General features: G+C 37.7%; 1 protein-coding gene across 3 annotated transcripts in view; it reads right to left on the bottom strand.

The window, feature by feature from the left end:
- The window catches only part of LOC150089829 (uncharacterized), a 281,785-nt gene that overhangs the window by 6,628 nt on the left and 252,392 nt on the right, over positions 1-22,765 (bottom strand). For 2 of the 3 annotated variants that reach the window (XM_090389668.1, XM_090389667.1), the window contains one exon: positions 7,266-7,503. The exons of the other annotated variant lie outside the window; for it this stretch is intronic. In XM_090389668.1, the coding sequence (XP_090245794.1) occupies positions 7,266-7,503 (238 nt within the window). The remainder of the gene's footprint in view (positions 1-7,265; positions 7,504-22,765) is intronic. 3 annotated transcript variants of the gene reach the window in all.

Here is a 22,765-nt window from a genome sequence, read left to right as displayed (position 1 = left end):
TTCTGAATGGAATCAAGAAGCCTGAGAGAGGTTTTGGGGGCACCACCCCAGATGTGGGAACAATATTCCATGGCAGGGCGGATTTGTGATTTATACAGAGTGAGCAGCTGTTTGGAAGAAAAGTAACGCCGAGAGCGAAAGAGAAAACCAAGTTTTTTAGATGAAGAGGAAGCAATATTTGTAATGTGCTTGTGCCAAGAGAGATTAAAAGTCAGGGTAATCCCCAAAAGAGATATATCATTTTGCCTAGAAATCGGAGTGTCACTAAAGATAAGCATAGGAGCAGAAGAATTCTTTTTGCGAGATATAAGACAAGACTGAGTTTTAGAAGGGTTGAAATCAACTAAGTTGTCTTTGCCCCACTGAAGAATTACCTGAAGATCGGCATTTAAGGAATTGGTAGCAGATTTTCGAGAACTTGAAGCTGACTGAGCAGGACAAGGTTTCTCAAATGGAATGCAATGTGCTATCATCGGCAAAACTATGGATAGGATTTCCAGTCAATGGAAGAAGGTCATTAATATACAAGAGGAAAAGAGTGGGGAAAAGAACTGAACCTTGGGGGACACTGGCATTAGTGGAGAAGCTAGAAGACAGAGAGCCATCTACCATCACCCTCAGTGAGCAATCAGAGAGAAAACTGGATAACCAATTACTAAAAACAGTTGGCAAACCATAAGATGGAAGCTTGTTTAGAAGACCTTTATGCCAAACACGATCAAAAGCCTTTGAGATGTCAAGAGCAACTACTTGTGTTTCACCGAACCTTTCCATTGAATTAGTCCATAAATGGGTAACGTAAGCCAGAATATCACCAGTGGATCGACACTGACGGAATCCATACTGGCGATCGTTGATCAGACGGAAGGTTTCTAGGTAGTTTAAGAGTTGGCGGTTAATTGATTTCTCCATTATTTTAGAAAGAGTAGAAGTAATTGCAATGGAACGATAATTGGATGGGAGGGATTTGTCACCCTTTTTAGGAACTGGCTGGATATGAGCAAATTTCCAAGCAGAAGGAAAAACACCTTTGGAATAAGAAAGTGAAAAAAAGGCAGCAAAGAATAGGAGTAAGTTCAGGAGCACGGGTTTTGAGAACAAGTGGAGAAATACCATCAGGACCTGGAGCTTTCTTAGCATCAAGATTCATCAAAATCCTTCTGATATCCTTTTGATGGAAGACCACAGGAGGCATTGAATGGAGCGTGTTGGGAATGGTGGGAGGCGTTTTACCAAAATCATTAATACATGAGTTGGAAGAAAAATGGGATGCTAGCAGGTCAGCTTTATCCTTGGCTGAAGTGACAACAGAACCATCTGGTTTGCACAGAGGTGGGAGCAGAGATGGGCAAAAGTTGCGGCCAATAGCTTTGGCGAGAGAACAGAATGCTCGGCTACCATTAGGGCAAGAAGCAAGTTTTCTACTCTTGAGAAAACTTGAGATTAAACTTGAGAAAGCATGAGATTAAGGTTCCATTGGAGAAGAGACAATCACCAAGTTGTGATCTGAAGTGCCTAAAGGACATCTCACTTCGACCATGTACTTAGAAGGGATGTTTGTGAGAAAAAGATCAAGCGTATTGGCTGTATGATTAGGATTGTCCGGTATTCTTGTAGGTAAATGAACAATCTGTGCTAGGTCATTAGTAATTGCAAAAGCGTCAGCATCTCAACCTGTTGGGTCAGTGTGACTAGAAAACGGAAGCCAGCTGGAGTTGTGAACATTAAAATCGGCAAGGAAAATTACCTCACTGTTAGGAAAGTTGGACTGGAGAAAGTCAAGTTGCAAAGAGAGGAAGTCAAAGAGCTCCAAGTGATTAGTGGAGTTGGGAGAGCAGTAGAGACAACAGATGAATTTGACACAATGAGGTAGAGAGATTTTAAGCTAGAGAAGATCAAAGAGAGGAGATTCCAAATTGCCAAGTCTCTGACAGGGAATATCAGAACGGACATATGCACAAGTACCACCTTTGAGGCGAAAGGAATATACAGCGAATAATTTGGGCATCTGAGGTGAGCAGTAGTTGAATCAATGGATAACTGAGACTCTGTCAGAAAAAGTACATGGGGTTTGACAGACTGCAAGTGGAAATGGACATCGTTGAGATTAGAATTGAGACTACGTATATTTGTGAAATGAATTAGGAAGTGCATGGGAGGTTTAGATCTTTTCGCAGATGAGCTTGCTCTATTAGTTTGACAATTCATGGTGTATTCAATAGTAAGAAAAAGTGGGTGGGACTTGCTGTATGAAGTAATGGAATTTTTGGATATGGCGTACATGTGGTAAGAATATACCCAGATCCTTGACATAACGTGGCCTCGAGAATACTCCCTGCATACACACTACTTGGACTCCCTCCAGTCACTATCTGGCAGAGCAGAGGTAGCAAGATTATACACTAGCTGATCCGGAAGCCTCCTAGAGAGTTACCAATAGGTTCGGTCCGATGTACTAACTAGCGGCCTGCCTGCGAACACCGTTTTAGAGCTGTACCCTCGAAATGTAAGGAATATTGGATCTCGCCACGACATTCATCATAACCTCAAAAGTCATCAATCATACTGCATGATGGAAGAGATTGGGAAGGGTTGACCGGAACTTAGCTCTAGAGACTAAACATGGGTTCCACCACTTCAAGCCTCCAATAAGCAAAGTGGTGGTATTTCACCGGTTGATGAGAGTCATCTACCACCTAGGTATATTGTTGCATATCACTATTGGCTTGTATCCAAATCTCCAGGTCCATTTTCTGCCTACACCAAAATTCTCAACGATTGTAGGGCAGTTAGTAATCAGCCCAAATAGATTTTGATCAGGCTAAGTGTAGAAAACTGTCTTCTTGAATAAAACTTTAGTCAAGCACTCCGGTCTCTTGCGAAAGCTACTAGCCTTAAGTTTTTGACCATCTGCACGTCCACCTATGTTAAAACCTGATGGTTCTACTGCCACCTAAGCTAAAGATAAAGCTGACTTTTTTTTCTAACTCTTGTATTGACGATCTTCCATATCCACTCAATGCCTCCTGTGGTCTTTCATCAAAAGATGTCAGAAGAATTTTTAAAAATCTTGATACCAAGAAAACTCCAAGTCTTGAAGGTGTTTCCCCACTTGCTCTCAAAACCTGTGCTCTTAAGCTTACTCCTGTTGTGGGCTGCCATTTTACACTTTCTTTTTACACTGGTGTTTCCTTCTGCTTGGAAATTTGCTCATATCCAACCAGTTCCAAAAACGGGTAACAAACCCCTCATATCAAATTACTGTCCCTTACCACTACTCTTCCTAAAGTAACAAAGAAATCCATCAACTACCAGTTTGTAAACTATCTTGAAACTTTCCATCTGATTAATGATTGCCAATATGGATTCCATCAGTGTTGATTCACTGGTGATATATTGGCTTATGTTACCCATCTATGGACAAATTCAAAGGAAATGTTTGGTAAAATTCAAGCAGTTCCTCTTGACACTTCTAATGCTTTTGATTGTGTTTGGCATAAAGGTCTTCTAAACAAGCTTTCATCTTATGGATTGCCAACTGTTTTTTTTTTTTTTTTGATTGGGTATCCAGTTTTCTCTCTGCGCACCCACTGCAGGTGATGGTAGATGGTTGTCTGTCTTCTAACTTCTTCACCAGTGCTAGTTTTATCCAAGTTCAGTTCTTCCTCTCTCTCTTTTTGTCTTGTATATGACCTTCTTCCATTGACTGGAACTCCTATCCATAGTTTTGCTGATGAGAGCACATTGCATTCCACTTTCCAGTTTTAGAAGTCTTGCCCTCCAAAAATAGCATCGGCTTCTTGAATATCCAATACTTTAAATGCTGATCTCCAGCAATTTTTCAATGAGGCAATGATAACTTAGTTAATTTCCATCCTAAAACTCATTCCTGTATTAAATCTCACAAAAGGATTCTATTCCTGTTTTGCTTATCTTCAATGCCACTCAGATTTCTAGACAAGATCACATATCTCTACTGAGGATTACTCTGACTTCTTATCTCTCTCTTAGCATAAGCACATCACAAATATTGTTTCCTCTGCATCTAAAAAAACTGGGTTTTCTGTTTAGCTCTCAGCATTAATTTTCTTCTAAACAATTACTCGCTATGTGCAAATCTCAAATCTGCCCTACCATGGAATACTATTCCCATATCTGCGGCAGTGCTTCCCAAAATCTCTCTTTAAAACATCTAGACTCCATTCAAAAGAGGGCAGTTAGGTTAATTAATGACCCTCACTGTCTCAAAGACATTTTGTGCCTGCTGCATGCCTTTTCCATTGGCACTGTTCTTCTGGATTGGCTTCTATAATTTCCCCTCTCTCTTCCAAACCAGTCCATACATATGCCACATCATCCATTTATTGCCAATTTAAAACTCAAAGAACCAACTTTCCTTCTTCTTTTATCCCCTTCAACTTCTGTTTCTGGAACAACATCCCTTCACATGTATTTCCTGAAAATTACAACATACGGAAATTCAAGTCTAATGTCAACAAGTATCTTCTTTAATCTTCTCATCATTCAACTCATGTACCAACATACAGAACTGAGTAATAGAGATTTTAACAAGTTTCGTTTTTGGGGTTTTGTAAAAAAAAAAAAATTACAAGGCAGGAAACTTATACAGCATTAGTCAAAAAGGAGGGGGGGGGGAATTCCAACAATCAATACAGTCTGGTTTAGACCAAACTTTACGCATCTATGCTCCAACCATACTTTTTCAACTAAAATTTCTCCTAACGTATATATGCATCATCCAAAAAAGAGTAAGGAGCATTCAATTTATCCAATCTATTTAAAGCCTTGTACACTTTAATTTGTGGAATTAGTTTTTCTTGGTATTAGTGCTCCTTTATGTTCTTAACTTTTTTTGTTGCTTTTCTCTGCACCCATTCCAGATCTGCTGCAGTACTCAAGATGTGATTTATCATTGCTTTATAATCATGATATTACTAGCTTGTCTCAGCTTGCAAAATTGCCATATATCACTGAAAGAACAGCATGAGACATCCTAGCAGTCCTGTCCACACTGTTCAGAGAACTTCACTTCAGACTGTCCAATTACCTCTAAATCTTTTCCCTTCTCCAGTACTCTGAGTTTGGTAACATCCACTTAGTATTTATTCTGGGATTACTGCTATCCATATGCAGTGCCTTGCATTTATCATTGTTAAACTTCAACTGCCAGTTCTCACACCATCTGGCCAATTTCACTGGGTCTTGTCACAGTAGTATAACTAATTCCCGGTATTTAAATTCTATCTCAAATTTTGTATCATCTGAAAACTTAGACATTAATTTTGATATATGTTCAACAATATTGTTAACAAATACTGAAACAATATGGGGCCCAACACTGAATCCAGAGTGAACCCACTATTAATCATTTCATCTTTGCAACTCAACCATTCTTTCATCCAGGGATGTATGCATGCAACTAATGTAGAAGTAATATATGTAATTGGCTAGGAGAAAAGTAAGCTCTTAGACAGGTAAAGAGAGAAGTGGGCTCACGTTTGACCAAATAAGTAGCTATGTCACTGCATCATGAGCTGAAAATAAATAGAATCAATATATAATAGAACAAATTAAAAATAGAATGCAGTGAATGAGATATTACTGAGAGTTAGTATCATTCAGTATATACAGATCAACTTTATAGTTATCTGTTTCTGATTGTTATCTACCAGTCATAGCACCTCCAAATATCTTAGGCCTAATGGCTACTGGGGATAAAAGCAAATTATATTATATTAGCTATTGTACTACACTTCGCAAACATAGCATCATTTTATTGGTAGAATAATACACAGTTCAACAGTTAGTAGACTATAATAAGTACATGTTAATCAGAGTCAATACCATATTGATATTAGTAGTGGTAAATCATGCAAAAAAGTAAGTTTATAAAGCATCAGCAAAAAAAAAAAAAACCCACCTTCCCTCATGGCTATGCAAATCAATTACCAACAATGTAGCCACAGATTTTACTGTTTAACAAATTAAAGTAATTGAATCTTATTTCACAAACAGATTCATTCCCTTAAAAATGAAGTATTTCCATATTTAAACTAACCTAACTTTCTTTTAACAACAAACACAAATATGAGACAGCACAAAACAATTGTGCACTAAACTCCACCTTAATCATTAAAGCTACTTAAAAAAAAAGAAAAAAAACTTTAATATAAAAATCAAATATGTAAATGATACCTGTAAAAGTTCATCTAATGTTATAAACACATACTTATAACAGTGCATGGTTACAATACACTTAGGCCAGAGGTTCCCAAACTTTCTCGGTTCACGGCGCCCTTAGGCCAAAACAAATACCTAACAGTTCAGTTTAATAAGTAGTTAGGGCCAAACGACTTAATAGCCGAGTGGTCATGTACAACAGTGTAGTAAAACGTGCTCGTTGAGTGGACCGGGGTTCAAGCTCGTGACTGTTAAATACAATTAATATTTGTATTGATAATTTATCGTAAACGCTACTGACCTGGTGGCCGTGCTGAAGTATAAAAATTTTTATACTTTGGCATGGTAATGTTGAAACTGTGAACTACCTCAAGTGAGTAGTTCGTACGGTGTCCAACAGGTGTAGAGTATCGCTGTGTTTCCCTCAAAAATTTAAAATATGCAGCAGCACCTTGGGGTGCTACGGTGCGCAATTTGGGAACTGCTGACGTAGGCTAAACTTGAGCAGTCACAAAAAGTTCACTTTTAACCGTATATCATTATATTCAGCAGATCCATAAAAATATATCTGCACTAAAAATGCAAATATATTTTTATGGATCTGCTGAATATAATATATTCAATTTAGTAATTCACAAAATTAACTAAAAATTGAAAGAAAACTAAGCTTATCAGAAAACCAGAAGATATATGGTTACAACTTTTGAAAACTTGTTGCTAAACTGGGAAGAATTGGAAGGTATGCAATTTTTGTTGCAACAGTAACTTTGCTAAACACAGAGACAAGTTTTAAAAAGGTCAAAAATTCATTACTCTTTACTAAATTCCTTACCCCATACTTGAAATATTTACTAAATTGAAATTCAATTTAGTAAATATTTCAAGTATGGGAAAATAATACAATGTTAATAGCGGTTTCAGTTCAGACCAGAAAAAAAATATTCAATAAATGTGGGATTTCACTAAATGCAAAAAACATTAAATTGGGATTTTACCATAATTTTAAAGGGATTTATATTATCTGCTGACAAAAACAAATACACAATTGTAAAGATAAAATTTACCGTGGAGTCTGATGTGATACATTCTCAGCAGAGAGTGAAGATGCTGCTGCAGGTCGGGAAAATGGGGATAATGTAGATAACTTTATACTACTGGTAACTGGAATTGAAGTTGGTGGCAAAACTACTTCTTTTGGAACCTGGGTTACTTGGACAAAATCTGGCACTACGTCAATTCTGCCTGGCTGTTGTACAGCAGGAGTTAAGGGTGGAGGAAGAACACTTCCCACCAAATCTGCAACTAAAATTAATAATATGAACTGGCGAGGTTGGTTGTGAGACTGCTTAGCAACATACAATAAAAATAAAATAATCCAACATTCTCCTTTCCCTCAAAATGCTGACATGGGATAGAGATTTCATCTCACAGCAATAAAAATTCTTACCATGCTAAACAACTTAACAGAGCTTTGTTTAAGTAACTTCCTTATTTCCATAACTGTTTTTTTTTACACAGTTCAGAGAAAAAGACAATAAAATTTAAAAATGAAAGTAAAGCGAGACATCACCTACTAAGTGCACATAACTCATAAGGGTTGTTGGACCAAATGTAAAATATGAAAAAAATAATAAAAAAATATATACACAAGGTGTCCAAAAAATAAAAGAATGTACACACACTTTATCAGCCCATAACTCAGTAACCTTTTTTTTCCCTTTTTCAGTTGCAAGTTGGTGGTAATAATGGAGAAGACAGACTTACATTTGAACAGCAGAAATCTGTTGAAGTGGTACTGGAAGTCAGAAAATATGAATGAAGTCCAGAGACAGTTCAGGAGTGAATACCATACTGAACCACCAATGCATCTCACAATTCTGCATATTCATGATAGTTTGAAGCAGATGGCACTGTGCAAAATGTACATAGGCAATGATCAGGAAGACCTTGCACATTCACAAGCCCCACGAGATCACAAGAGGTACTGGAACTTTTCCAACAAACATCAAGGAAATCTGTCCAACAAGCTGCTTGTGAAATGGCAATCCCAGATCCAGTGTGCATAACATTTTAAAGTGTGCAAAATGGAAAATGCACATTCCAAGATTAGTGCAGGCCCTGAACAAAGATGATCCTGATCACAGGGTTGAAATTTCCAAGTGGTTTTTAAGAAAATCTGCAGAGGACTCTCTGTTTGCCAATAAGATTACTTGGAGTGATGAGGCAACATTCAAGTTGAATGGCACAATTAATTGCCACAACTGTTCGTACTGGGAAACCGAGAATCCACACATTGCTAAGAAACAACATCTGAATTTACCAGGCATTACAGTGTGGTGTGGATTATCATCCTTGGGTTTGATTGTACAATTCTTTTTTTTTTATGCAATTGTTACTGGTACTGTTTACCTCAACTTGCTTCAGCAATCAATCGTCCCACATATTCATGAGCTATTTGAGGATGATGATGAATTTTATTTTCAACACAATGGGGCGCCTTCAAATTTTCATCGTGATGTTAGGGCTTATCTGGATGAAACTTTCCCAAACAGATGGATTGGACAAAGAGGCAGGGTTGATTTCCCTCTGCGTTCTCCAAATCTAATGCCATTGGATTTTTATTTATGGGGATACCCCAAAGACAAACTTTATGCCACAAAACCAGCAACAATTGCTGAATTTTAAGGCAAATTTAAGCAGAATATGCAGCAATATCAAGAGATATCTTAAGTGATGTATGCAATTCGGTTTCTCAATGATGTCAACAATGCCTGGATGAGAATGGAAGACAATTTGAACACTTGCGTTAATGCATATTTTTTGTCACATTTTTTATTCATTATAAAATTATAAAATTGAATTTATGAAAATAAACATAGAAGTTATTAACAATCAAAGTGTGTATAAATTTTTTTTTGGGGAGTAATGAAGCTCACTGGGACCCCTCATGGGGCAAGGCAATTATTAAGTTGAGCTGACATTTTAAACTTAAATTGCATCTTAGTTTCACTGATTAACAACATAGAATATGACTTGGCATTAAATTCTGATTTTATTGAACCCAGTTCGTTGTTTAAATACTCGGGGAGAAACAATATTTTATTGCATTATATATTAATCCCATATCCCATTTATATACCGTTCTGCTTCTGAGGATTTAAACAATGAACAAAAGAATGAAGGAAGCTGGAAGACCAGGCATTAAGGTAGTCAAGCTGGCACATGAAAATGAATTTTGAAAACAGCTCCATCAACACATTTGAAAAAGATGCTGGTAAATAAGTTCCATCACGTAGAAGTATGATGATACAGTGTGCACACCATATAGGAAGGTGGTAAAATATTACCAACAATGCATCTGTGACAGTGGTCTTTAACAAAGAACATTCAGTGATGTAACACTAAAGAAGTGACATTGAAAAAAACAATTTGTTTAATGCTAAATTAATAATTGTTTCCCAGTGAAAAGTTTTTGTGTATGTGCACGCATGCACAAATATAGATACAGAGAACTTGCTCAGCTCATCAGCTGCCTGCTTGATGATGTTTATACTGATCCAATGCTTTTCTGTAGTAGGGCAATATGATTCATTCCTCTTCTTTTAGTGTTTGCATTACTTAAACATAATTATGGTTTCAGCTGAAAAAAGAATGCACAACATGTTACAGAATGCTATAACTGATGAACAAATGAGAAATTGTCACTGACAATTCACCTGAGTTACAGTCTCTTTCCTTATACATGTCTTAAAAAGCAGAACATTCTCTAAATGATGGTGATCCATTTCTGGGTGTTAGATACAGCGACTGTGATAGCTTCCATAAGATTGAAGCTTGAAGATCTTCATGCCAAACACAATCAAAAGCCTTTGAAATGTCAAGAGCAACTACTTGAGTTTCACCAAGCTTTTCCACTGAATTTTTCCATAGATGTAACATAACATAAGCCAGAATATCACCAGTGGGTTGAAACTGATAGAATCTCTACTGGTGATCATTGATCAGATGGAAGGTTTCTTTAGGTTTAAGAGTTGGCAGTTAATTTCTCCATTATTTTAGAAAGAGTAGAAGTTAAGTAAAATGAGACAATAATTAGATGGGTGGGATTTGTCACCCTTTTTAGGAACTGGCTGGATATGAGCAAATTTCTAAGAAGAAGGGAAAATACTGGTAAAATAAGAAGGTGAAAAAAGGTGACACAGAACAGGAGTAAGCTCAGGAGCATAGGTTTTGAGAACAAGTGGAGAAATAGCATCAGTAGAGAAATAGCTGGAGTTTTCTTAGCATCAAGATTGTTCAAAATCCTTCTGACATCCTTTTGATGGAAAACCACTGGAGGCATTGAATGGAGTGTACTGAGAGGTGGTTTACCAAGATCATCAATACATCAGTTGGAAGAAATGTAGGATGCAAGCAAGTCAGCTTTATCTTTGGCTGAAGTGGCAACAGAACCATCTGGTTTTTACAGGAATAGAGATAGGCAAAAGTTGCAGCCAATAACTTTGGATTGTTATTGTTATTTTTGGTTTTTAGGAGCATTAGCAACTAAGGCCATATTGCTCTGGGGATATGCGGTGGTCATTCCCCGACCTTTCCGCATCCTCAGTATTTGGTGGTCACGGGCTTGAACCCCGGTCTAATCAAGAAGCGTGTGCTACGCGCTGCTGCTCCTGCCCACCTGGCTACGGAGGCACCTTCAATGGCTTTGGAAGCGACCAGAATGCTCGACCACTATTTGGACAAGAAGCAAATTTTCTACTCTTAGCCTTTTTAAAATCTAGTTTGGACTGATTAATAACTGCTTTACAATTGTTGCAAACTTTGGTGTAGGCAGAAAATAAAGCTGGTGATGTGGTTACAAGCCAACTGTGATATGTAACATTCTTATCTTGAACAGTCTTAGCACATTTATTGGAAAACCAAGGTATAGATAAAGGACGAGGTGGAGTGTAAAATTAAGGATTTCATCCCTAAAAGAATAATTTCTCTGACATGGTCTGAGCAAACGTTGACATCAAAAGATTTGAAACAGTAATCTAAGCAAGGAAAAAAAGAAATCTTGCAGATCATCTCATTTTGCATTCTTGTAATACCAAACAACATGAGGTTGAGAATAGCCACGAGAGAAAGGATCCATTGGAGAAGAGACCATTCCCAAGTTGTGATCTGAGGTGCCTAGATGACCACTCACCTTGACAGTGTACTTAAAAGGGTTGTTTGTGAGAAAAAAATCAAGTGTGTTGGCTGCATGGTTAGCATTTTCTGGTAAGTAAATGCACAATCTGTGTGAGTCATTAATAATTGCAAAAGCCTCAGCATCTCGATCAGCTGGGTTCATGTGACTAGAAAATGGAAACCAGCTGGAGTCATGAACATTAAAATCACAAAGAAAAATTACCTCACTGTTAGGAAAGTTGAAATGGAGAAAGTTATGTTTTAAAGGGAGGAAGTTGAAGAGTTCCTCTCTTTGAAAGGAACTCTGACTTCCAAGTGATTAGTGGAGTCAGAAAAATGACTGAGGCAACAGGTAAATTTGACAGAATGTGGTAGAGAGATTTTAAACCAAATAATATTGAGAAAGATTCCAAATTACTAAGTCTTTGACAGGGAATATCAGAGCGAACAGACATATGCATACCACCTTTGAAGCAAAAGGAATCATACAGCTAATAATTTGGCTCTGTCAGGAAAGGTACATGGGGTTTGGTAACTGTAAGTGGAAATGGACATCATTCAGATTGGAACTGACCACATATTTTTGAAATGAATGAGGAATTGTTTGGGAGGTTTAGATCTATTTGAGTAATTTTTGGGATGGGGGAAATGCTGTATGAAGTAATGAAATTTTTGGATATGGCAACAATGTATCCAGCACCTTGACAATACCTGCCCCCCTGCATACACACTATTTGGACTCCCTTCACTCATTATCTGGAAAAGTAGAGGCAGTAAGATTACACATTAGCTGATCTGGAAGGTTCCTAGAGAGTTAAATGTCAAATGTGTTGGTGTTGTGGATCTCGGGGGTTTGCCATATTCGCCACTTAAGTGCATCTGTGATGAGGCTTTTGTTGCTATGTCCAGTCATACGTGTTTGGTTTAGGATGTGTAAGAGTTGCAATGTGTTCTGTTGGCATGTTGTATGACCGGCATCTGGCATCTTAGTAGGCATGGGACATCCAACACCTGGTCAGGTGCTCCCTGCCTCCTGTCCTTTACCACAAGGCACACTATAGCCATAGCAGCTAATGCGCCAATAAACAACCACACACACACACACACACACACACACACACACACACACACACACACACACACACACACACACACACACACACACACACACACACACACACACACACACACCTACCTTTACCACATGGAGGCGTGCCAGGTTGTACACATCTCATACTGGGTCTGCCAGAGACTGGCTCTGGGAGGGCAGAAGTCTGAAGGAAAAGAGAGAGAATAGTGGGAGAAGTATGGGTGTAGGGGTGGGGAAGGGGAAAAGGTAAGAGTAAAGATGGGGGAGTAAGTAGGAGGCTTCCCCAGAAAAGGAAGTTAGTATGGGAAGAATGATAGGACAGTGCAATTTCACCATGAGTGGCTCCTCAGGGTCAGCATAAATCCCACCCTGGCAGCAAGCTGCCAAGGTCAGCAATGGGCATCTTGTCCTGATACATGGGTAAAGTGGTGTTGATACAATCCTGCCTCAAGATGAGGCTGCCAATGATCCCACCCTGCATAGAAGGATCAGCTAGTCATATCAGTTGTGTAGTCAAGTCTGGGATGTTTTCTTAGTCAAGGTTGTTCTTTCCATCTTTAGTTTCCTGTCCGGAGAAGATTGTCTGGTTTGGGATAGATTGTTAGTTTTGGTAAGTCAAGTCCGGTGCTGTCATGTTATTTTATTTTCTTCAGCGTATCCTAGGTGTTTGTTGAGATATTGTGGTTTGCCTCTTAAATGCTTGAGCTGTGAAGTTGCAGAATGCCTTATAGTTTTCCCTCTTCTGTACTATTTGTTCCATTCCTGGCTGTAGAGATCCTGCTTGTAGGTCCAGTTGATATCTGTAATCTGTATGTGCCGGGCAGTGAAATAGCACGTTTCCATGACTCTGACTGTTGGCAGTATTTGCAGTTTGGGGGTCTCTGCTATTCCCAATTTGTGAACCTTCTCATTTAGGCTTCTATGCCCAGTCAGCAGAAAGGTGGCCTGGAGACTGGGTGAAAACCATGCAGAATATGATTTGGGATATTCTTGTACTGTGGGGAAAAAGACTCTTGTAGTCTGTCCTAATGGGGTGATCTCCCACTGTTCTGTAAGCCTGTGCCTAATTCGCTGAAGTTTCTGTTTTAAAGGTGCTGTGGTATCCAAATTAATACCCGATATTGCAGTTGGAACAGGTTCAGTCCATAGTGTACATAGTATTTGGGGAGAGGGGCACCACCGGTGGTTTCCACAACTGTGCCACAAGTACTCTTGTGAAGTATACATTACTCTGTAAAAGCCACACAAAAGTATTGTGTGCTGTATACGAGAAGTATTATGTTGGGTTATGTTTTAGTGGTCTGGCTTTTGGCAGCAGGATCCCTAATGGGACCCCACATTTTCCGTACACACCACTAGGAGGTAACCCATTATTCTCTGGCAGGTCCTGCCATCTAATTGCCTGAGCATTCAGTGACAGGATATATATATATATATAAAAATATACAGACAGAGATTGGGGAATATGAAAGTAAAGTCCAGCGGCCTATCTAATGGCTAACCGACCTGCAAAGAGCATTTTAGAGCTGTACCCTCATGGAATTGCTAGACTTCAGCAATTTCATGTTTGGCCAAAAAAAAAAAAAAAAAATTCTGCATTAAGTAGCAAAGCAATTAAAAGCACATTATTATGGTGATGCAACCAGCCTTTGAAGTTGCATTTTTTGGGTCTTTTTGTTTGAACAGCATCATGAAGTGTCTCAGAACTTCACTGCAGAATTCCTTATTAATTGGTTGTCTCTCTGGGGTATATTTATGGTGCACAACAGCTTCACAGTCAAAAAATGCTAGCAATATCTTGTTCATTTTGTTTCACTGCTACACTTTTCTGGGTCAAGAGGAAGTGTCTTCCACTGTAATGACTGCTGGATCATCATGTGAATTCACCTTTCATCTATAGCTATGATACATTCCAAACTCCCCCAGCAACCTAACCATAATTTGCAATTTTTTCTATCCAGATAAGTATGTGTGACAGAGTGAAAATGTGAGGCTGCACCACCCTATTGAAAACCAGTGTATCTGGAAACATATTTCTTAATGCAGCAGCTACATCATGCATTAACAATTAAGATAAGTCTACCTAGTGGCAGTATCACTGAATCAGTAAGGTCTGATTATCCCATGAGAGGAGAGCCCCTTCCACATATATACATTATTGACAATTAACATCTTTCAGTAGAGTGAAGTAAGCATTGTTACTGTCCCAGTAAACAGTTTTGAAAATTCAAATGATCATTCAATTTAAGTATAGCTTTGTCTGACCGTACGATTATTCTGAAAATCACAAGCTTAACAAGCTTCTGAAAGACCTACTCACAAACCCAAACTTGTCAATCAGGATTGCCTTCCTGAATTGCATGCAATAGCTAGGGTATGAAAGGTATGAACTTTGTCCTTTAAGATTCTCATAATACTCTGTCTAAAATGCAGTTCTTATGAATATTACTTGACTTTTTTTTTTGGGGACCAGTCATATATACTGCTAATGGATTGGAGATTTTCAGCCCTTGATGTTTTTTCCTCCCAAAGCTTTTCTTATTAATGTCTTGAACAGTTCCATATTCACAACGTTAATAAGGATAGGAGGCAGGTTACTGTTAGATGCAGTGGCATCTTTGTTCCATAGCAATGTTCCCACACACACTAAACCGCTAACATTTTCATAATTCCAATACCATTTCAGAATGTATTTCCTTTCTTAAAATGCTAGTTATTCTTCATACTCAATGAGTCACCAGTTATTTTGAAACGTAGTGAAAACTTATTAAAAACTAAACTGTTTATTTCAGCTCTAAAATTAAAACTTTCAATCACTTTGGTAATTCTGTCTACAAAACATGAGCATTTCAAGTGTTTAGACAATTCTGACTCACCCTGTATATTTAAATTACATACTGTAATTTACTTTTTTCATTCATTTCACTAAACTTATAATGAGCCCTTACAGTAAAGGTTGCCTACTCCTGTACTGCAGTATTAAGAGAGTACATTGCATGCCACTTATTATAATCACAGATAATGTTATCATTTGGATAATATTTCATGAAGTCCTGATCAGATGTACACAAATACAAAAATAAAAACAGTCTAATATAATCAGTGATTTGCTTTATGTTATCAGTTTTTTGCTTTATGGCAGTTTTTTACACATGTGCAGTGCAAGTGATTACGTAATGTCCTGATGTTGCTTTCTTTTTTTTTTTTTTTTTAATGAAAACTCCAAGCATGAGAAGTATAAGAACCTATAGTACTTAGTACAGTGCATAGGTTGAAGGTCGAGAAAATGAAAGATACTTGTTGACATTGGACTTGAATTTCTGTAGATTGTAATTTTCAGGAAACATGTATGAAGGGAGGTTGTTCCAGAAAATGGAAGTTGAAGGAATAAATGAGGAAGAAGGAAAGTTGGTTCTGTGAGTTTGAAGTTGGAGAGTACAAGGATGCTGCACATGTTCAGACTGTTTTGGAAGTTAGAGAGTGGGAATTACACTGGTCGGCATCAAATTCCTCCCTGAAATAATTGACAGATTCTCATAAGAAATATGTTCAAAAACTCAGATATGTACTAAAAAGGTTTTCAAATATTGTAGGTTAATGACCGAAAACCAAGATCTGCTGTTAAAGCTTCATTTCCTACATACCCATTTAGACATTTTTCCTGAAAACTTGGTCTCCGATGAACATTGTGAAAGGTTTCACCAAGATATTTCTCAAATGGAAAAAAAGATACCAGGGAAAATGGAGTCCAAATATGGTGCAGACTACAGTTGGAATCTCATATGAGAGACACCAATGGACAATTATAAAACTCAAAACATGACAAAATAAGTGTTTCGTTATCAGAAAAACATTTTTGTAAATAGAATAAGGTTAACAGACCCATTGTTCAATATTTAGTACTGTACGTAACATTTTCTTAAAATATATGAAATCTTTTTTACTAGAAACTTTTTGACTTTAATCCCTTCTTCCTTAAAATTGGTGGGTGTTATAGCAATATGGTTGCCATATTTGAATTTGGCAAAAGTCAAATCTATAAGAATCACCTTGAATTATAACAGGGAGCAAACAAAAAAAATTTTTTTTTTGCCACCAGTGTTACAGACCCAAAATCAGAACAGTATCCATGGAAGTATCTATAAAAAATGCACACAGCAGAAACAGAAAGTCTATGAGACGGAGAGTGGAAAGACTGTTAGATATGAGTCATTAATTGACCTAACTGCCCTCTTTTGAATAGACGTGGGAACAATATTCTATACCCGTGTGGGGTTACGATTTGTACAGAGTGAGCTGCTGTTTAGAAGAAAAGTAATGCTGAGAAAAAAAAGAGAAGACCCAGCTTTTTAGACGCAGAGGAAGCAATATTTGTGATGTGCTTATGCCAAGAGAGATTAACAATCAGAGTAATCTCCAATAGAGATATGTGATCTTGCCTGGAAACCAGTGTTATCAAAGATAAGCAGAGGAGCAGAAGAACCCTTTTTGCAAGATATAAGACAGGACTGAGTTTGAGAAGGATTGAAATTAACTAAGTTATCTTTGCCCTACTGGAGAATTACTGGAGATCAGCATTTAAGGAATTGGTGGTAGATATTAGAGAAGTTGACGTGGTTTGTGCAGGCTTCGCAAACTGGAAGGTGGAATGCAATGTGCTATCATCAGCAAAAACTATGGATAGGATTTCCAGCCAATAGAAGAAAGGAAGAAGTTAAAGACAGACATCTACCATTACCTGTAATGAGTGGTGAGAAAGAAAACTGGATACCCAATTACAAAAAAACAGTTGCCAAATCATAAGATGAAAGTTTATTCAGAAGACTTATGCCAAACATGATCAAAAGCCTTTGAAGTTTCAAGCGCAACAGCTTGAATTTTGCCAAAATTTTCTACTGAATTTGTCAATAGATGTGTGTGCATGTGTGTTATGGGGGTTTAAATGAGTATAAGCTGCTGTGGCTATAGTGTGCCTGTCAACAGAGGGGTAACATAAGCCAGAATACCACTGGTGGATTAACATTGACAGAATCCATACTGGCTATCACCGATCAGATGGAAGGTTTCTAGGTAATTTAAGAGTTGGCAGTTAATAGATGTCTCCATTACTTTAGAAAGAGTAGAAGTAAGTGGAATGGGGTGATAAATGGACGGGAGGGATTTGTCACCCTTTTTTTAGGAACTGACTAGATATGAGCAAATTTCCAAGCAGAAGGGAAAACACCTTTGGAATAAGAAAGCGAAAAGAGGAGATGGAACAGGAGTAAGCTCAGGGGGCATAGGTTTTGAAAACCAGTGTAGAAATACCACCAGAACCTGGTGCTTCCTTGGCATCAAGATTGTTCAGCATTCTTCTGACATCCTTTTGGATGTCAGAAGAATGCTGAACAATCTTGTGGTACACTCCATTCAAGGCCTGCTGTGGAAAATCACAGCAGGCATTGAATGGAGTGTACTGGGAATGACAGGAGGTGGTTTGCCAAGATCATCAATATATAAGTTAGAAGAAAAGTAGAATACTAGCAGGTCAGCTTTATCTTTAGCTGAAATGGGAGTACATCCATCTCATTTTGACAGAAGTGGGAATGAGATGGGCAAAAAACCAGAACGTGTGACTACCATTTGGACAGGAATTAAGTTTTCTACTCTTAGCCTGTTCAAAATCTAGTTTTGACTGATTAATACAGGGGGGGGTGGACATGTGTTTTTGTAAAGGGCGGCTCCTTGAACGCCAATTCATCTCCACCTCGTATCTCTGTGAAGAATAGTATCACTACAAATGGGCCAGATATGTGTGTGACAGAGGCTTGTGTGTATTATGTGTGTGTGTGTTCTGTTCTGGCCACTTGGCTACCTAGAAGCATCAGTCACCTGGACAGATAATTTTGGGTACTCGTCCACACCACGGGAAAGCAGGCCAGTCCTAATAGTGCTTGTGATGTCTCAATTGAAGACACTGACCCACCTGATGTTGCCAAAAGGTGGGCCAGATTCCTCTGGGGAGCCCACTCCAGAGGGGAAAAGGGGGGGATGGGGATTCCTGCGCCATATTGAGGGAAGAGAAAGAGAGAGAGATTCTCCCCCCCTCCTCTTTTTTAATATGCTACATATTAAAAAAAAAAAAAACAAGGGGGGGGAGTTTAAAAAGTTTGTACCCTTACTTAGAAATAATAGCCGGTGAATAATATATATAGTAAATAATACCAGGTGAAAATTCACAGGAATTTTGATCCTTTTCTATGTATTCACCATGTATAGTAACACATTTCTCCATCTATGGATCAGTTGTTTAATGCCTTGATCATAGAAGTCCACATTTTTTGCCTGAAACCACCATTCCACTTTGATGATGACTTCCTGAGATGAATCAAAGTGGCATCCACGCAACGGTTCCTTCATTTCTCGAAAAAAGAAGTCCGACGGTGCTAGGTCAGGAGAATAGGGTGGGTGCTGCAGTAGTTCGAAGCTGCACCGGGCAACAAAGTTGGTGGTAGCCGGTTCATTGTCTGACAGAAGATGGACACTTTCGGTTAACATTCCTCGCATTTTCACATTCAAAGCATCGTGTAACTTTTTCAAAAGATTTCTACAGTATTCTCCAGTAAGTGCAGAACCACAAGGTAATCTGTCAGGATAACCCCTTTTCTGTCCCAAAACACGGACAATATCACCTTCTGCGCAGATGGACTGGTCTTTGCTTTTTTGAGAGGTGGGGAGGAGGTATGCTTCCACTGCTTTGACATGTCTTTAGTCTCCGGATCATACTGGTACACTCAGCATTCATTTGCCACCAACCAATCAAAAAATTCCTCAACATCCGCATCACACAAATCCAACAGTTGGTGAGAACATTGCTTCTGCAAAGGCATCAGCAATCTTGGAACACATCGTGTGGAGACCTTAGACATGTGCAGATGGTCGTGTAAAATGCTGTAGGCAGACCCATAACTAATTCCCACTGCATTTGCGATGAAATGAATTGTCACACTGTCACTCAGAACCAGCTGCTCAACCTTTGCAACCATCTCACTGTCTGTGGACGTTGATCACCTTCCTTCTCTTGGCTCGTCAAAGACACTTGTACGACTGCATTTGAACTCCAGTTTCCACTTTTTTTACACAAGATGGACAATTCTGCCCATACACATCTTTCATTTCTTCATCAATTTTCTGAGCTTTCTTGCCCTGCAAATGCAGGAACTTGATCGCTGCTTGATACTCCACTTTGTCAACCATAGTGTGTCCTTCCTCAGATTCCAGACTCTACCTCTGGTGTATGATCTCCTGCGGGAATGAAATTTCACATGTTACTTATGGAATATGCAAGCAACTTATATTAAAAACGGTATCTTCCTACTGATGTTTTATCTAGATCAAAGTACGAACTTTTTGATACTCCCTCGTAACTGTTTTACAATTGTTCCGAGCTTTGGTGTAGGCAGAAAATGAAGCTGGAGTTTTGGATACAAGCCAATTGTGATATGCAAATTTCTTATCTTGAACAGCCTTAGCACAATTATTGAAAAAAAAACAAGGTTTACATAAAAGGTACTGTACATGCTTTGTACAGTTCAAATGGTTATTAGTGTCACTCCTCTGTGAAAGGAAGTACTGTATCTGAACTCCTACCAATCCGAACAGTAGGGCATTAACCCTTTTCTATTTCTTGATTTTAATTTTTTTTTTTTTTATTTACTTTTAATAGTTTGTACAGATTTCCAGTAACATTATGACAGTTTAATTTTTATTGACGACTTTTTCAAAGAAACAGTGGACAGCCAAATTAAAGCATTTTATATCGCTTGATTTTCTTGTTTTATTTTCCACGAACACATTTCTGCTCTGCATCAATAAACAATGCTGGACATCTGCATCCTTGTTCAGTCAGTTATTATTATCACACTGCATCCCCCCCCCCCTTTCCATAGTATTATATTTTTAATACAGCTATGCATATAATTTTATCAACTTGAAATGCAGCTTTCTTCACCTTTATAAATAACCCAATTAATTGATAATAAAATATTTTTATGAAATATAACTAACCCATATGATGGGGAAATATTCCTGTTTTGCAATTACACAACTAAATTTGTTAGTCAGGATGTGTGTATGTGATGAAACTATATTCTCCAGTAGCACAAGAAAGCAGAGTAGAACACTGCATATTTGACAATGCAGTGTGTTGTCAAGTGTATTTCTAAAATCTGAGATTACACACTTTATGGCAAAAGGCACTCTAACCTTATAAATAAGTTGCAATAAAAGTACATGCAGCTAAATATTTGAAGTCTGCAACATAAGGCAATCCACTAGTAAGTCTCTACCCTACTGATAGTTCTGAGCAAGGCACTCATAAGAAATTCTAATATTTACTTCTTGCACCTTATACATCAATTACAGCTCACCAGTAAGGTGTAAAATATGATGAAACAACTTTCTGCTTGTGTGCTCAAAAATAGAGGCATTTTTCAAGAACATGGTGGCTGACCAGTGGGCAGTCCTGCTTCCATGTAAGAACACCAAATGACCAACAGGAAGGTTATCCTAGTATAATCATATTAACCCTTTAGGTACTGAGTTATTTTCAAAGCACCCATGGCATCAGTTATTTTAGCAAAACCTGACTTGTGCTGAAGACATAAGAAAAAGGCTACAAAAAATAGATTTCCACATATGTATGATACATAAGTGGAACATATTAAATGAGAAATATCTTACTGCTGGTTTGGACAAGAATACAGAATAGTAATTACTAAAAAAAATATATATGTTACTGTCAAAAGTTTCTGGTACAACCTAAACATGAATTAATGCAAAAAATCCCATGTCACATTAAGAACAGATATTGTGATTCTCTTCTTTTGATCTCTATCTCTTTTAGTATGTTTACATGGTTCTCATTGATTTTTTTTTTTTTTTTTTTTTTTTTACCAGTGTGCTCTTGGCAATGAGCATGTACATTCCATTCTGTCCACTGAGTGAAATGCTATCATAATATCTGTGCAAAGGATTGTAAAGCACACTTTGGTAATTTTTCCTTCAAAATTAAAAGGTAATATTCCATTTCTTTTAGGATGAATAGTACAACAATAATTAGTTTTCTTTTAATGCAGTCCTTCAGAAAGTGGCAAATTTGTAAACCATTTTGTATACAGATTATGACCTTTACCTAGGTATGATTGAAATAAGTGAATAACAGTGCCCCTACTTACACCTAAATTTGCATATACTGGTACCTCATTTGCAGATCCAGTGTAAACAACTAAGCTAAGGATATATCCAGTCTTTACATCACATAAATTGTTTTACACAAAATTATGTCCCTTTGTGTGATTTTACTGATTTATGTCAAGTTTCCTTTGAACAGAAGTAGGCTGTCATCGTTACAAATTTAAAAAAAATAAAGAATCTCAATAAACTTTTTTCTTAAAACATTCAAGTACAATCTCAGTTTTCTGTTCTTCACTGCAATTAAAATGTAGCATTCTTTGTGTAAAGAAGGATCCATCTCTTGCCATAATCCTGGAGAAAGCTGAGGATTTCAAAAGCCAGTTATTTGACAAGTATGCTTTTAGAATTTATTATGTACCATAATCATCAGTATAGCAATAAAACAATAAATATGAAATGACTTTTTCTGCACTATCCTAATGAGTGTGAAATTTCAGTTATGCTACTGGCACAACCGTTTGTCTCTTTATCTACTGATTTTGTGACATTTGCATAGATTTTCATAAAAAATACCTTTTTTTTGGGTGGGTGGGTGGGTGGGTGGGTGGGTGGGTGTATTTTATTTGTCAAACTTATTTTAGGATTGAATTCATTCCTACACCATTTCACTTGATATATTTTCAGCCTTTGTTTCTTTGTAATTTGCTTGATTTCTCCAGCAGAATCGGAATTTACCTCAATATGTTGAAGTTCCTCATCGCTGCTAATCTCCATTTTATCAAACAATATACTTTTGGAATCTCTGATATCAGATTCATGATATTCATATACTTCTGATGTTGGCGCCTCCGTAGCCAGGTAGGAAGGAGCAGCAGTGCGTAGCACACGCTTCTTGATTAGACTGAGCCCATCACTACCAAATATGGAGGATGCGGAAAGGTCAGGGAATGACCACCGCATATCCCGGAGCAATATGGTCTTAGTTGCTAATGCTCCTAAAAAACAAATAACAACAACAACTTTTGATGTTGTCATGATAGAACATTTTAATTGGAATATAACTGCAATGTGACTGATCTGCCAACTTCAACTGTTTATATAAGTAATGTTTCCAAGTGTTGTTTT

The sequence above is a fragment of the Mastigoproctus giganteus genome, chromosome 2 (genome assembly GCF_048544385.1).
Source record: "Mastigoproctus giganteus isolate SK-2022 chromosome 2, ASM4854438v1, whole genome shotgun sequence".
In the NCBI taxonomy this organism is placed as follows: Eukaryota; Metazoa; Arthropoda; class Arachnida; order Uropygi; family Thelyphonidae; genus Mastigoproctus; species Mastigoproctus giganteus.
This window is presented reverse-complemented; position numbering and strand designations above follow the sequence as displayed.